Below are 16,904 nucleotides of genomic sequence, written 5' to 3'. Positions count from 1 at the left end.
GTGTCCGGTTTAGAGGGGTTTCACTGTAGTTGTGTTGTAAATGATCAAAATATGTCCCAAAGGACTGAATGAGTATAAAAGAAGTGGCTGGTGAAGGTTACACACCACCATTAATTACTGCATGCAGTTCAATACAGTTGTTATGTCTGAATATAATCAGTGTAAAGCGTTTACTTGATGCATGGTTGGTTTGGGATCTATCCCCGTCGGGTGGTGAATTGGGCTATTTCTCATTCCATCCAGTGCACCACTAACTGGTATATCAAAGGCCATGGTATGTGCTATCCCGTCTGTGGGAATGTGCATATAAAAGATCCCTTGCTGCATTAGGAATTTTAGCAGGTTTCCTCTGATGACTACAGGTACGTGTCAGAATTACGAAATGTTTGACATCCAATAGCCGATGATTAATTAATCAATTTGCTCTATTGGTGTCGTTACACGAAAACAAACTTTGAATATAATCTTTGAAAAATTTAACGGGAAGGTCATGTGACTACTAGTTTAAGTGAGTGCTCCCTCTTAAAGGGACATTCCTGAGTTTGCTGCATTGTAAGCTGTTTCTGACTAATAAAATACTTCTACGGTTAAACTTACACATTAAATATATTTTCTTCTTTAGAATATCAATGTCTGTATATTCAATGTATTTCTGGTCATCTTAATATTTGTAAGAAGCGCAAACTGGACAAAATAAAATGAAATTTAACCTAGTAAAAATATTGAAACAATCAGAAACACGTTTAATATAAAGCCACTGATATTTTATGCAGAAAAATATATTTGATATGTAATTACAATCATTAAAAAGTCTCTTGTTAGTCGATAACATCTTAAAAATTACATCAAACTCAGGAATGTCCCTTTAACAACTACTGTGCAAGAAATCAGCATGGGTTAACCACAGAAATGTTCAGTTAACTACTTTCATGCCAGAGCACAACCTCATGTTGCTGTTATACATGTGGTATGTATACCACTTACTCAGTTGTTATCAGTTAGTACTACATATAACAGGAACTTCAAACCCATGGGTTATTTAAATACCACCGGGGTCAGCTTACTTGTTATCATGCATCAAAGAAAGATTTTAAAAGGCATATATCAGAATTTTGTTTTATCCCGTAATCACTGTATTCATTGGCAAGATATGATGACTAGATAAATCTCTAATCTCAAAAATATAGGTCACGTGACATAAGCCCAACTCGACTCGAGTATTTCAGAGTAGATTTTCAATAAACATACTCTTGAAATCATTTGTTTTAGTACAGTAAATGCAAATACATTTTAGTTTTGCGATAACATTACAAAACTTGTATATTTATTTATTAATTAGAGTTTAGAAACGCTTCTTGAATGTGACATAATGTAGCTAGTGTCTTACAGAAAATGTATCTTGTATGATGTCATGCATATGGCAAAAGCCTTGCTAGGTTGACGATACTCTATTTGTGTACACAAAATGGAATAAATAATGATTTTTCGACTATTCCCATAGGATTGCAGGATAAAAGAAATAACGGGTTACTGTCTTAAGATATCGGCATTATCCTGCTCAGGTCGAATGGCGAATGCAGCTCGGCAGAGCCTTACTGCAGTTGCCATTCTAATCTTTGCAGGATAAAGCCGATATCTTAAGACAGTAACCAGTTATTCCCTATTTATTTGTTTTCATATGAGGAACTATTTCCTAAGGTTCTACAACAAGTAACAACACCACAAATGGTGGCATTGTACCTTTATCTTCCTGCTATCTCCCACAATGTAGCAAGCCTCACACTGTGATGAATTTTGTTTTAACCAATTTTCAGGAATATAGAGTTTTTCCATAAAAATTATTAAATGTGGTTAATTTAAGGAATTTGCTCATACCTCAGCTATCTGGGCTGTGTGTCCAGGACAGTGGGTTAGTGGTTAGTGAGAAAGAAGTCTGTGTATGTAGTGACTCTATACACCTACCCATTGAATCGTTAAACTCACTCTGGATGGGAGCCAGCATATACCGGGATTCGAACCCAGTACCTAGCAGGCTTAACCACAACATCAGCGAGGTCATGCACTTGGTGCTTTTTGTGTAAATTAGCAGGTTAGAATTTGGGAGTTCTACTAGCCTCAGTGGCGCAGTGGTTAAGCTATCGGACTACAGTCTGGTAGGTACAGGGTTCACAGCCCGGTACCTGCTCCAACCCAGAGTGAGTTCTTAAGCACTCAATGGGTAGGTGTAAGGTCACTACACCCTCTTCTCTCTCACTAACCACCAACCAACTAACAACTAACCCACTGTCCTGGACAGACAGCCCAGATACATGTAGCTGAGGTGTGTGCCCAGGACAGCGTGGTTGAACCTTAATTGGATATACAGTAAAACCCCTCTAAACTGAACACCCTCAGGATCAAGTAAAATGTTTGGTTTTAAGAGATCTGGTTTAGAGCGGTTAAGTTTTAAAAAATGTTTCCAGTTTTTAGGGAATTCCGGTTTACAGAGGGTCCGTCCGGTTTTGATAAGTTGAAATGAATGAATCAGGAGTTCTCATTTTAACGCTACAATGAACACTGTCTTTCTTTGTGTCATCCACACAAAATAACCTGTTTGGCATGGAAACTAAAACACCGTACACGAAACGTGTACATGCTTGTACATGTATGTGGCTGTTTAGAAGGTGGCAGCAGATACCCTGTATAGAACACATTGTTATATTAGAAAATAATACAGTGTTCATTATGTAGAGACACACAGAAAACAACAACTGGGTGTCTTGTTATAACATGCATTGCAATACATTTCTGATCAAAGTGTTTACCTGTATGTACAGGCTTTCATAACACAAGTAAATAACTGGCCATGATGGTGTAGTCAAGTGGTTAAGCCATTGCATGGACTTGAAGCTGGTAGGTACAGGGTTCACATCCTGATACTGGCTTAATTCCACCCAGGGTGAGTTTGAACAGTTCAGTATAGGGAGGTGTAAAGTCACTATTATTTATAGGATATTAAACTCGCTACCATTTTGTAACACGTTTATGCCCCTAGTAAAATAATTTTCAATTGAAAATTATTTCATGAGGGACATAAACATGATATGAAATGGTAGCGAGTTTAATATCCTATTTATTACCTATAATCGATCTTAATTTATATCACTCATCTTGTTTTGTTGACGTTCCTGTAAGGTTGTAGTGCGCCAATTGATGACGTCATCGTGTGACGTCAAAAGTATTACGTCCCACTTGGCATTCTAGTGAGACGTATCACTTTGATATGTACCAAGATAGTTGTAACCATATGGGTAATAATACTGACTATGTACACTCTCACAAACCACTAACACGTACACATGTACACATACCACTCACAGCCTTTGATATATACCTGTCATTGGGTACTGGTTGCGGAAAGGTTTTATTTAACAGAGATAACTCATTAAATTAGGCCTGTTGTTATACATTGAGTGTTGCTTTGATATCACTTTCAGCTAAGGGCCATTAATTCACAAATATCAAAATTTTTATGAGTGTACAAAGTGTACGTATACTTGGTGTGTGCGTCTGTCTGTGTGTGTGTGTGTGTGTGTGTCTGTGTGTGTCTGTGTGTGTCTGTATGTGTCTCTGTGTGTGTGTGTCTCTCTGTGTGTGTCTGTGTGTGTGTGTGTGTCTGTGTGTGTGTGTGTCTGTGTGTGTGTATGTGTGTGTGTTTGTGTGTCTGTGTGTGTATGTATATGTGTGTGTCTGTGTGTGTGTGTGTGCGCATACGTGCATGTATGGAAAGGTACATTGTGTATATATTAGGGTTCGACAAATCCACTAACAACTCCTGGTAAATTTTTGTTCTGGGCTTGTGAAAATTATCATATGAACTATAAAACATATATATAGGTCACTAGCCAAAGCTTCTGTGGGGGCTTTCCGACTTTCTCAAACAGGATATACACTGGATATATCGGGGGTTAATGCCCGTGTATGCTCTTTTAACAAACAAAAATATAGCTAGAAATACTTCTTCCAGACATAACATTTTTGTTATAAGCTTTTACAGAAAGCATTTTGTTCAGTATCGTGTCGCAAGTTTCAGAGATTGGTACACAATTTTAAAACGTTAAATAGTAGTTGGTAATCAATTTTTAAGTCGATCTGGGGTGGTGCATATAACATTCAAGTTATTTTAATGTAATTAACATTTGGGCATGATTATTTTATATATATATATATAATCGACTAACAGACTGTATTTCTATTTTTAGATCTGACATCATCTCACCATGCCTGGCATGTGGCATGATTCCGAGTATCTCAGCGTGAACAGCGATGATGTTTATGACGAAACGGGATTGGACGAACTCGACCGCTTCATTGCCGACAATGATGACAGCCCCACTGACCAGTCGTTCAGACAGAGGTTCAACCTCAACCTCACCCTCCCGACGAGGTCGCGGATTCTCACGTCGAGACCCTGCGCCATCCTCGGCTCGCTGTTCGTCATTTTCAGCGTCACAGCCGTCAGCGTCGGCTTGGGCTACTACACGTGGAAGATCCGCAAACCGGAGATCGTGCTGGACAAGTCTATTGAAGCCTTCAACATTCCTAACCACAAGGCCTACATTCACTTCGACGCCTTCATTTTGGCGAGACGGTACAATTCGACTCGGGGGCGGTATAGACGGGATTTGAGTCATATACGAGAGCCGGAGTCGTTACGAGAACCGGGATCGTTACAGAAATCGGGATTGTTACGGGATTTGTTACGTCAAGAGCCGCATTCGGTATCGCGGGACCAGCTTTTCGATAAGCTTGTACAGAATGGATTCGTGACACAGGAAGGAGCCGAGAATGAAGCATACATAAAAAGGTTGTTCGGTAATAATATCAATAAGGATGTACTGTATCATCGCAGAAATCGCCGTAGTTCGAGTAAGTGCGCTCTTGGCTTTCAGATATTTCCTCGATGGAAGATGCAGGTGATATTTCTCGCTCAAGGAAGTGCCGACCCTAACATGTTTACGAAAGAACGCCTAGTGACGGTGCATCATGTTGAGAAAAAAATCATCTCCCACCCTAGATTCCCCGACTTCTGTCTTAAACTGAGAGACGATGGAAATTTGGATCCAGCGGTAAAAGCTAATCGAGGTTGTGCCCCGCTGAATTCTCTGATGACGTATTTTTTCCCATCGGAGGATAACCATGGAGCGGTTTATTTTGACGGACTGGGAAACAACATCATCGACATCCACAGTGCCTTGAAGTTGGCAATGAACCACAACACATTCTACTACTACGTGGATGAGAAGATCAACCGCACCTACCACCACAGCAAGCTGATTCGCACCGAGGTCGTGTTTGGAGAACCGCTGCCAGGTACAATTAATACATGAAAGATGGTTTTATTTATTTTTATATATGCCTGTCTTTGTTAGGTCTTATTATGGTGTGGTGTTGTCCATCTGTCTGTCCGTAAACTGTTTGTTTCCGGAGCTTATCTTTATTATCAATTTTCCGGGTGAGCAAAAGATTTTGCCAAATTTCAAAACTTCAAAATTTTCAGAAATTGACAGTTATTTAAAAAAAAAAGAGGTAAATTATCACATTCAATTATTTCACCAATTAAAATAAAATTTGGAACTGCGAATTTGGCGAGTGACAGAGCTAGCCCTGAATTAGTATAGGATCATCAAACAAGTACAACATGGGATGGTGGTGTATTGCATACCAAAACTAGGTCACCGTGACCTAGTTTTCATACATTACTGCATATTAAAGGAAATCCTTGTCCGGGACATATCTTTCTTATCAGTTCAAACAGGATCATCTAACCTTGCATGCAAGTTCAACTTGGTATGGCGGAGTTCTATGTACCCTAACTAGGTCACTGCAACCTACTTTTCACTCAATACTGCACATTAAAGGAAATCCTTTTCCAGATTATATCTTTTTTATCCATTCATACAGGATCAACAAACCCTGCATGCAAGTACAGTGAAACCCCTCTAAACCGGACACCGTCGGAATAAGTAAAATGTCCGGTTTTAAGAGGTATCTGGTTTAGTGAGGTTAAGTTCTTTACTGATTTAAAAAAAAGGACCGTAAAAAATGTCTGGTTTTGAGGGAATTCCTGTTTACAGAGGGTCTGGTTTTGAGAGGTTTCACTGTACATCTTGGGATGGCGGTTGCGTACCATAACAAGGTTTGGGTTGCAGTGTCTTGTGTACCATAACGACATTGTAGATCACTGAAAAGAGTATCATGTACATGACAATGTACTCTTGTTATGAATTTTTAAACATTTATTTACATGTAGTATAGTTATTTATTTTTGTTTATAATCTTTATTGCATGGATTGCCCCATTTAAAAATTCTATTATATAGCCATGTGGCTTGGATGTACATGAATGTTAAAACAACCCTATATGATTGTTCAGTTTGGTAAAAATTAAAATAATAAGTAACACGTTAAAGAAATACCACATGCATATACATGTACATGTACGTATGTATGTATGTACTAGTATGGTTCAAGATGCATTCTAGCATATATCATTAATATTTTAACATTTAAAAGTCCTGACTTACTTTTATGCATGTACTTGTACACTGATAACATGTAGAGGGCTCATCCTAAACCTCCTTTTAGTACTAATACAATATTTGACCGGAAATTAGTCCATATCTTTCAATAAGGCCCCCCTTATCAAAGGCTGTGGTATGTGCTATCCTGTCTATGGGATGATCCTTTGCTGCTAATCAAAAAGAGTAGCCCATGAAGTGGCGACAGCAGGTTTCCTTCCTCAATATCTGTGTGGTCCTTCACCATACAATGTATGTCGGACGCCATATAACCATAAATAAAATGTGTTGAGTGCTTCGTTAAAGAAAACATTTCCTTCCTTTCCTTTCCTCCTTTTTGCCGGCATTTAAGAAGTAAGGTATATCTTTTACATTTCATTGTACCGGGATATAATTATAAGGGGGTCATTCATAATTATGAATATCTGACTCTTCACAAGTGTATAAACTTTACACTGTATGGGGCAGGGGAGTACTGGTAATAGTAGTAAACACTTAGAATTTGATTTTAAAAACAAAAGTATTAATAAAAAAATATATATACCTGGCAAAGTTAATTGACATTTGTGATGTGCACTTTTAGGAAGTGTCGTTCCAGCCAGTGCTCCACAACTGGTATAACAAAGGCCATGATATGTGCTATCCTGTCTGTGGGATGGTGCATATAAAAGATCCCTTGCTGCTAATCGGAAAGAGTAGCCCATGCATTGGCGACAGTGGGTTTCCTCTCTCAATATCTGTGTGGCCCTTAACCATATGTCCAATACCATATAACCGTAAATAAAATGTGTTGAGTGCGTCGTTAAATAAAACACTTCCTTCCTTTTTAGGAAGTGGGAGTGGGTTAGCAAACAAACCCATATACTCTTTGCCCAAAATGTTTTTATTTAACAACGCACTCAACATATTTTAATTACGGTTATATGGCATCAGACATATGGTTAAGGACCACACAGATATTGAGAGAGGAAACCCGCTGTTGCCACTTCATGGGCTACTCTTTTCAATTAGTAGCAAGGGATCTTATATGCACCATCCCATAGACAGGATAGTACATACCACGGCCTTTTATATACCAGTCGTAGTGCACTGGCTGTGACGAGAAATATACTCTTTGCCTGCTTGTGGAAATGTTCAAGAATTTTTTTCGATGACCCCTTATTTAAATTTAAAAAAACCCAAATTTGTTACAGGTTTCTGTGTTGGATATGGAACGTATGGGAGAAAGGAGCAGGAGAAACTGTTCAAGGAATTCATCATATCCTACATAGACGTCCTGAAGAAAACCTCCACTGAGTGAGTCTTTTATGTGTTCAGCCCGTGGCTAGTGATATTCAATGTTGGGTTTGTAAATAACTAATATTGCCATGCCAGACAGGGCTTCTACATCATGGTAGCCCCATTCCCATGGCTAGTGATATTCAATGTTGGGCTAGTAAATTACTACTATTGCCATGCCAGACAGGGATTCTATATTATGGTAGCCCCACTCCCATGGCTAGTGATATTCAATGTTTGGCTAGTAAATTACTACTGTTGCGATACCCGACGGCTAGTGAAATATTTTTTGGTCAAATGTTGCAGTTAAGTCTATTTTGTAAATATGAATATCCTGCCCCCACCCCAGCCCCAAAAGTTAGTGTTTTTTAAGCTCTATCTTTCTCTTTAGGTGACATGTCTGATTATTTACTAATATTTAGTAAAATTGTATTAACTTAAAGTAAAGTAGGGCTAGTGATTTTTTAATTGTGGCTAAATGAGTGCATTTTTTTAAATCACTGATCCCTTGGCTAGCAGATTAAAAAAACTGTCTAGAAGCCCTGGTTGAGCATTGCTCAAAATTAGTTATTTGAAATGGGAAGCAATCTCTATTTGTGATGTTTTCACCAGGAAGCAAACTGCAAGACATTGAGAAGCAGTTACTGCAAGACATTGAGAAGCAGTTTACGTGATTTTATCTTATTTTAAACTAATGGTTTTCTTCGGGTTTTTAATTTTTTTTACAATATCTAAATTTAATAATTGGTCATCCTAATCAGGGGTCAAAATTATGAAATATTTCCTCTGGTCTGGGGGACTAGTAGCCTAGAATAGTTACTGCATGGTCCCCAAGAACAATCACTAGTCATCCTATATATGAAGAGATTCATCGCAAAACGTGATAAATGCCACTATACACACCGAATCCTAGAAACGTTTTATTCCAAACCACCATAAATACTACGCTAGTTTCTCTGGAATCTGCGATATATCCTCAGACAATTGTATCGCGTTTTGCTGAAAACTGAATTTGAACTTGTGTTTGTCTGCGTGTGAACAGTGTCTGAGTGGTGTTCGCACAATGGTTTTTATATATGGCATTTATCGCGTTTTTCAATGAAACACTTCATATGACCTATTGGGAAGATGAGAAGATGAAATCTATATAGGTTCTAGCAAATTGTTAAAGTGACAGACACTAGTTTTTAAACACTACAAATTATTTTTCTCTATTTTTGATAATTAGAAGTACTTACATTTTATTAATTAGAACATTGATGCATTTTTCATTATTCTAAAAATGCACATGCGTCTGAGAAGTAATGGTTATCAAGACAAGCTCTAGTCTATATTTTGATGGCATTTGCCAGTTTAGTCATCACAAACTTTAGCTTCTCACTGTTATAACCTTATCCATATGTATTACAGGTTTGTAGATCAACTAAACTTAGTGTCCATTTTCACTAGGGTCTGTGCATTTAAGGTACACACATTACCTACATGCAGTGTATCATATGATCATGGCGACATGGCCCTACAGTCAGCATCTTATATTTGTGTCACGTCTATTCTAAATTATTGGCCTCGGGGGACAAGCATAATTTAAATTGTACACGTCCCCAATGATTTCTGTTCGCCTAGGGCGGTAGGGAGAGCATTAATTTCTATCCCTTCTAATGTTGACATAGTTGCCATCAATTTTTTTAATCTGAATAGTTGTGTAATGCTTTTGAAAAAAAGGTGGAAAGCAAAAGCTGATTGTCAAATTGGTTATCAAAAGGCATCTGGCGTATTTTGAGTGGCACTTGCCTTCTATAGCTTGTCAATTTTGAGCAATGTTTAGTGTTGACAATCTAGTTTTATTATTGAAACACAGCACAGGAAGGCAGTATTTGTTTTAACGGCACTTCAGCACATTTTTATTAGTGTTCATCATTATAATATTAGAAAAAAAGAAAGAAATGTTTTATTTAACGACGCACTCAACACATTTTATTTACGGTTATATGGCGTCAGACATATGGTTAAGGACCACACAGATTTTGAGATGAAATCCGCTGTCACCACTACATGGTCTACTCTTTCCAATTAGCAGCAAGATGATCTTTTATTTGCACTTCCCACAGGCAAGATAGCACAAACCATGGCCTTTGTTGAACCAGTTATGGATCACTGGTTGGTACAAGTGGTTTACACCTACCCATTGAGCCTTGCGGAGCACTCACTCAGGGTTTGGAGTTGGTATCTGGATTAAAAAATCACATGCCTCGGCTGGGATCCGAACCCAGTACCTACCAGCCTGTAGACCGATGGCCTAACCACGACGCCACTGAAGCCGGTCACAGCAGAGGAAGGCAGTATTTGTTTTAATGACACTTCAGCACATTTTTATCAGTGTTCAACATTATAATATTAGAGAAAATCACAAGCCCTAACAGAAGTCAATTTCTAAGTCTGGAATGTTATGGAAAATAAAAATTGGTTGAAAGTTTTAAGTGATCATTCCTTAAAATTGAAACATATTGAAATATTTTTACTGCAGCTTTGTTCTCTTCAGTGTGGGATGTAGCCCAGTGAAAAAGCACTCACCTGATGTGTGGTTGGTCTAGGATCGATCCCTGTTGGTGGGCCTATTGGGCTTTTTCTCGTTTCAGTCAGTGCTAGCTATCCTGTCTGTGGGATGGCGCATATAAAATGTCCCTTGCTACTAATGAAATGTTTTGTTTAACGACGCACTCAACATATATATATATATATATATATATATATGTTTGATATTTTCCAGTAAGGTCTGTGTTCTGTTTGATTTTTCCTGTAAGATGCGTGTTCTGTTTGATATTTTCCATTAAGGTTTGTGTTCAGTTTAATTTTTTCCAGTAAGGTCTGTGTTCTATTTGATATTTTCCAGTAAGGTCTGTGTGCAGTTTGATATTTTCCAATAAGGTCCATGTTCTGTTTGATGTTTTCTAGTAAGGTCCGTGTTCTATTTGGGGTTATAACGAGCTGTATGACATATCTGTGTTATATTTTTCAATAAGGTCCGTATTCTGTTATTTTTTTCAGTAAGGGCCGAGTCCTGTTTGGGGGTAACGAACTGTATGACATATCTACGTTATATTTTCCAGTAAGGTCCATGTTCTGTTTGATTTTTCCTGTAAGATGCATGTTCTGTTTGATATTTTCCATTAAGGTTTGTGTTCAGTTTAATTTTTTCCTGTACGGTCTGTGTTCTATTTGATATTTTCCAATAAGGTCCATGTTCTGTTTGATGTTTTCTAGTAAGGTCCGTGTTCTATTTGGGGTTATAACGAGCTGTATGACATATCTGTGTTATATTTTTCAGTAAGGTCCGTATTCTGTTATTTTTTTCAGTAAGGGCCGAGTCCTGTTTGGGGGTAACGAACTGTATGACATATCTACGTTATATTTTCCAGTAAGGTCCATGTTCTGTTTGCTATTTTTCAGTAAAGTCCGAGTGCTGTTTGGGGGTAACGAGCTGTTTGACTACGAGGTAGAGACGACATTCTGGAGTGACATGAAGATGGCCCTCATCACCCTCGTCGCCATCGTCATCCTCATGCTCGTCCTCACGTCCTTCTCCATCTGGCTGACAGCATGTGGCATCATCAGCATCCTCCTCAGCTTCCCACTGGCCATCTTCTTTTACAGGGAGGTCTTCAGCATCAACGCACTGGGCATACTCAACGGAGCAGCAGCATTCGTTATCATTGGGATCGGTAAGTTTGGACTGGACTTGATACTCTACTAACATGCCCATATCCACTTAGAATTCAGGAACCAATTTCTCTGAACATTGTAAGCGTAGTTTTGCATGTAATAATTAATTAATTAATAAACAATTCCCAGGCCTTCTAGATTAATAGAATCTATCACCGTTGTGAGGTATAGATACGGCAATTCCAACCCGAGGGACAAAATGTTTTTTGTGAGGGCCGAGGTTCCAGGGGTCAGTCAGACTACCGAAGAGTATCAGTCCTCCGAGACGGCTTCGACAATTGTCGGAGCTGCTTTGGTAGTCATGGATAGCTCTGACTTGCCAAACCCCTGGGTCGGGCAATTTAGAGGAGCCGGTTGCCGATGGCATTTTGGGGGATGAGAAGTTCACCTTTCACCCTGAAAATGTCATGATTGATTGTCACAATAGCAGAGACACTAAAAAGTCAAAGGGTGGTCCTGTGAGCACCCCCTCTAAATCAAACTTCCATAAAACAGATAGTGTAAAAGACCCAGATTGCAATCATCCCAAATCAAAACGGGACATTAGATTGCAATCTACTAAACCTAAAAACCTCTTTAAACCACAAAAGAAAATCATGTGAAAAATCAGGAAGATGTATTTCCAGCACCCCCTGTAACTAACACTAATCTCCCCCTCCTCCCCCCCCCCCCCCACCTCTTTGCAAGGGTAGGTCCAGCAGGGTGAGGAACCATTTCACAGATCGGTCACTAATTGAACGTAATCATTAATTGAACGTAATGTAAAATTTAATGTTGATAATCTATTTATTCCATCTAAAGACAGTAAAAATATTAATGACCATCTAATTATCAAATATGTTAAAAGTACTAAGGTACTGTTATATAAAAGATAATAAACCTTCTATATCTGTCCTGTCTCCGCCACCTGCAGCGCTCAACTGACCAGGTTCACGGGAGGTAGACACCTTTCATCGCCTGTTGTCAGGGCGACCGGTTTCCCAAGACAACTTCCAGCTTGTTTTGGCTACACGTTGTTGCTATAATCTTTAAATTATTATTTTATTTTTGGCTGATGTCTAAATTGAATTTAAAAAGAAAAAAAAGAAAAAAAAGAAGAATAAGAATAATAATAAAAAAGAGAAGATAATACAGTGAAACTCCTCTAAACCAGACACCCTAGTGACCAAGTAAAATGTCCAGTATTAAGAGGTATCTGGTTTAAAGAGGTTTTCTTTTGTACAGACATTTAAAAGGGGGCCGCAAAAAGCGTCTGGTTTTGAGGGAATTCCGGTTTACAGAGGGTCCGGTTTTAAGAGGTTTCACTGTATATTAATGATTAATTAGCAATGTTTTATAATTAATTGTAATGAATAGCAAAAAATAATTAATTAGTATTAATTAAATTAATATAATATAACCGTTACACTGGGCTCGCCAGTCTCTGGGATGGCTTTGCTAATCTAACCTCTAATTGCTTCCCCTGTTATTTATTCTTTATTAATTAAGACATGTCACTGATAATGCGGTTCTCTATACACTTATATGGTAAAATAGGGACTGATTTTTAGCAAATCTTTTTAGTGTATAGTATATTTATTAATAAATTTTTGTTTATAAGTTCTATCTACTTTAATTCAGTAATTAATATTTAATTTTTTGGGTTGGTGAATGGGGGGGAGAGGTCATCTGGCAGTGGCTCTTCTTCCCCCGACTTGAGCTGTTATATATATATATGTATATATATATGTGTGTGTGTGTATATATATATATATATAATATATGCATAATGTATATACATATTTTTTTCTTTGGGAAGGTGCATATAAAAGATCCCTTGCTGTATTAGAAAAAATGTAGTGGATTACCTCTGATGACTACAAGCCAGAATTACCAAATATATTGTTTTAATCAATGTTCTCCAATGGTGTTGTTAAACAAAACAAATTTTAACCATTGCTGTTGATGCCTATGCTGAACTACTTTATAATAAAGTAATGTTTATTTGATTATTTTCCAGGCGTTGATGATATTTTTGTATTTGTGAACATCTTCCACCAGTCGGCCCACATGAAGTGTATCGGCCAGCGTATGAAGCACACCGTCCTCACGGCCGGGAAGGCAACGTTTTTCACATCGGCCACAACGGCCGCAGCATTTGCAGCCAACATCGCATCGTCTGTGAGTACTGAGTAGTGTTTTCCCTAGCTTGTTTTAGCATGGTGCAGCACCATGCCTCAATAGTCTAGCACCATCTTGCCTTAATCAGCGCCATGCTGCCCTGAGATTAAACGAGCCTTTTTCAGTAATTAATTCTAAAATTGCCTTTATAAAACACCAAAAAAGGTATTATTAATTAATAAAATATGCCTTTTATATCTTTTGCCATTCATTTATTAAAGCAAGCACATAAATTACATTAATGTTTATTTCAATTAATTTTTGTGTATTTTTAATGCCCCAAAAATAGTGAATATGCCCCAAAAGTGTTTTGTCTACCATGCCTTGCCTAATTTCTAGGGAAATCACTATACTGGTTCATGAAATGTAGTAATAAATATCTACTGGGTGCATAGAGATAAATTTATTTAATTCCTTTCAAGTTATTGCATTTTTAATTGTTGTGATTATATTATTGTATCGGAATAGAGTGTCATAAAAAGGTGCAATTTCATTCATTCAAAGTACAACTAATTGTGTGGGTTTTTTCCCATTCTAACCAGTGCTCCACATCTGGTCAAAGGAAAGAGCGGAGCGGATATTTTTTAACGTGTGCATGTACCACTAAGGTTTCATGCACGCCTGCCACGGGCTTAACCTCTGACATCGCCAATGACAAAGACCATGGCAGGAGGGGGGGTGTGTGTGTAAGTTTCAAATGGGTGGAATTTGCAATACAAATTTAGTAATTAGGTCAAAGACCTAAGGCCAAAATGAGTTGATTCATCCTACTCATGTCTGGACAAAAAATAAAATTAGAGTGTTTGATCAAAAAGGTTTTACGGTGATTGGGGCAATGTAGACGGGCTGCCTAAATAGAGTGCGTCAGACTGTTTACAACAAAATAAACATAAAATTTTGAACCACGGTCAAAAAGTTTGAAGTCCTTCAAAGGAAGGAAATGTTTTATTTAACAACGCACTCAACACATTTTATTTATGGTTGTATGGCATCAGACATATGGGTAGGGACCAGACAGATATAGAGAAAGGAAACACGCTGTCACGACTTCATGGACAACTGGTCAAAGGTATTAGTTTTTGTGTATTCAAATTATAAAAAAATATTTGTATTTCTTTTGTTGTTTAGTGTATTGTACTTCATTCCTTTCTTCAGATCCCTGCTGTGTACGAGTTTGGTCTGTTTATGTCGCTAATCGTGAGTAGCTGCTGGATAACCGTGGTGTTGATGATGCCGCCTGCCCTCTACATCTGGCACTGCAGTTTCTCCGTCTGTGAGCGCTACTGTCTTCTCTTGTGAGTATCTTGCTTTAATCAGCAGGTCTTCTAGATTATGGTAGCCCCACTCCCATGGCTAATGATATTAAGCAGTCCTTGGGTTTTGAAAAATCCAGGCTAGTGGAAAATCGCACACCTCAATATGCTAAGGCGAGTGAAAATTTGCACTTTCCAAAATAAATAAAATCGGCAGTGTATCTCCGATTGGATTTTGACTGGTACATTTACAAAATTGTCTATTAAACCAGTATTTCCCGATGTGTAAAGAGAAATACCAGTTAAATGACTGCATGGAAGCCAATACCATGTTTTTATTGTTTTAATAAAAGGACCTTCCTATCAGCTAAATGAGCTATGGAAACTGTTGGTTTTTATAAATAGTGGAAATGAATATACAAATTAATGTTACGTGTGCCATTTGTTGAGTGTAACTTGCGCTGTTTTTCCCACTCGTCATATTTAAATTACGTGCACTGTACGAGCGCGATTGCATCCGTGCACCTTAGAAACCAAGGTCTGATTCAGTGTTGGGCTAGTAAATAACTACTATTACCATGCCCAACGGCTAGTGAAAAAAAGTTGTCAAATGCTGCATTTAAGTATATTTTGTAAATTTGTGTATCCTGTCTACACTCCCACCCCCAATGTTAGTGTTTTTAATGTCCATCTTCCTCTTTTGGTAACATATCCAGTTATTACTATTAGTAAAATTGTATTTGGCTAGTGGATTTTGTAAAAATTCTAGAAACTCTCTCTATCTACTGACATTGTGGATTTTTTTTGTCCTACTCCTTTTATCATAGACATAAGGGATTACAATTATGGGTGTATTTCAGGTCTGTTGGAAGCTGGTGGCACTTAGGGAGGTGCTCATCCAGTAGCCGATGATTAATTAATCAGTTTGCTCTAGTGGTGTCGTTAAACAAAAAAACTTGACTTTACTTCTTTTAAGTTTCTGGGGTGGGATACTGTTCTGTGGTAGAGAATTCAGCTAAGATGCGATGGTTCATACAACAGATGATGCAAAATGAACTTTTGGTTCTTTCCTTTTCACAATGGGTGATACATCAAAAGCCATTGAATATACTGTCTTGTCAAAAAGAAACTGTATATATGAAAGATTACTTGCTTGTTTTTTTGGTTGTAGTATTATGCTTTATTACCCATATGGTTAAAAATATCTTTGTACATATCAAAGTGATATGTCCCACTGGAACAACAAGTGGGATGTAACACTTTGTGATGTCATCGATTTGTGCACTACAACCTTACAGGAATGTAAACCAAATGGGTTAAGTGATATAAATTAAGATTGATGATGGGTAATAAATAGGATATTAAACTCGTAAAGCTTGTGACAACTAAAAATTATTTCACTCGGGACATAAACAGGATACGAAATTGAAGCTCGTTTAATATCCTATAAGTACTCTCTCACTCTTGACCATGCATTGACAACTAGCCATAGTTTAAATGCACTGATGTGTTATGAAACGAACATTCCTTTCCTCTACAATTCCAGCCTACACTGTCGTCAGAGGACCACTATAACGGAACCCCTAGATTCTCACGAGGAAGCCGACATCGTCCAGACAACGACCGATGCAACCGACGTCCCTGACGATGACGATGTGCCACTCATTCAAATGGAAACACCAGGTGACAGATCGAGAAATGTTTTGCTTTATATGGTTGAGTGATATAAATTAAGATAGATTATGGGTAATAAATAGGATATGGTGACATAAGTCCTTAGGGCTGTTCAAAAATAGTTGTACGAGAGATGGGGGCAGGAGGCAGGTTTTTTTAATGTACCTACCACCCACAAAATTAAATTTTATTTCTGGCACACTGTTAGGATATATGGGGTTAATCATTGTTAGAATATATGGGGTTAACTTTAAATTTGT

At 37.9% G+C, this 16,904-nt stretch overlaps 1 protein-coding gene across 1 annotated transcript in view; it reads left to right on the top strand.

The window, feature by feature from the left end:
• Positions 1-16,904, top strand: part of LOC121390397 (protein dispatched homolog 3-like) — a 64,976-nt gene that overhangs the window by 27,974 nt on the left and 20,098 nt on the right. The window contains exons 2-7 of the mRNA XM_041522196.1: positions 4,242-5,352; positions 7,753-7,855; positions 11,285-11,556; positions 13,557-13,717; positions 14,873-15,012; positions 16,517-16,653. Coding sequence (XP_041378130.1) covers positions 4,260-5,352; positions 7,753-7,855; positions 11,285-11,556; positions 13,557-13,717; positions 14,873-15,012; positions 16,517-16,653 — 1,906 coding nt within the window. The 5' untranslated portion in view covers positions 4,242-4,259. The remainder of the gene's footprint in view (positions 1-4,241; positions 5,353-7,752; positions 7,856-11,284; positions 11,557-13,556; positions 13,718-14,872; positions 15,013-16,516; positions 16,654-16,904) is intronic.

This window comes from Gigantopelta aegis, chromosome 15, assembly GCF_016097555.1.
Source record: "Gigantopelta aegis isolate Gae_Host chromosome 15, Gae_host_genome, whole genome shotgun sequence".
Classification (NCBI taxonomy): Eukaryota; Metazoa; Mollusca; class Gastropoda; order Neomphalida; family Peltospiridae; genus Gigantopelta; species Gigantopelta aegis.
Note: the sequence above shows the minus strand (reverse complement) of the source record. Positions and strands in the feature narration are given on the sequence as shown.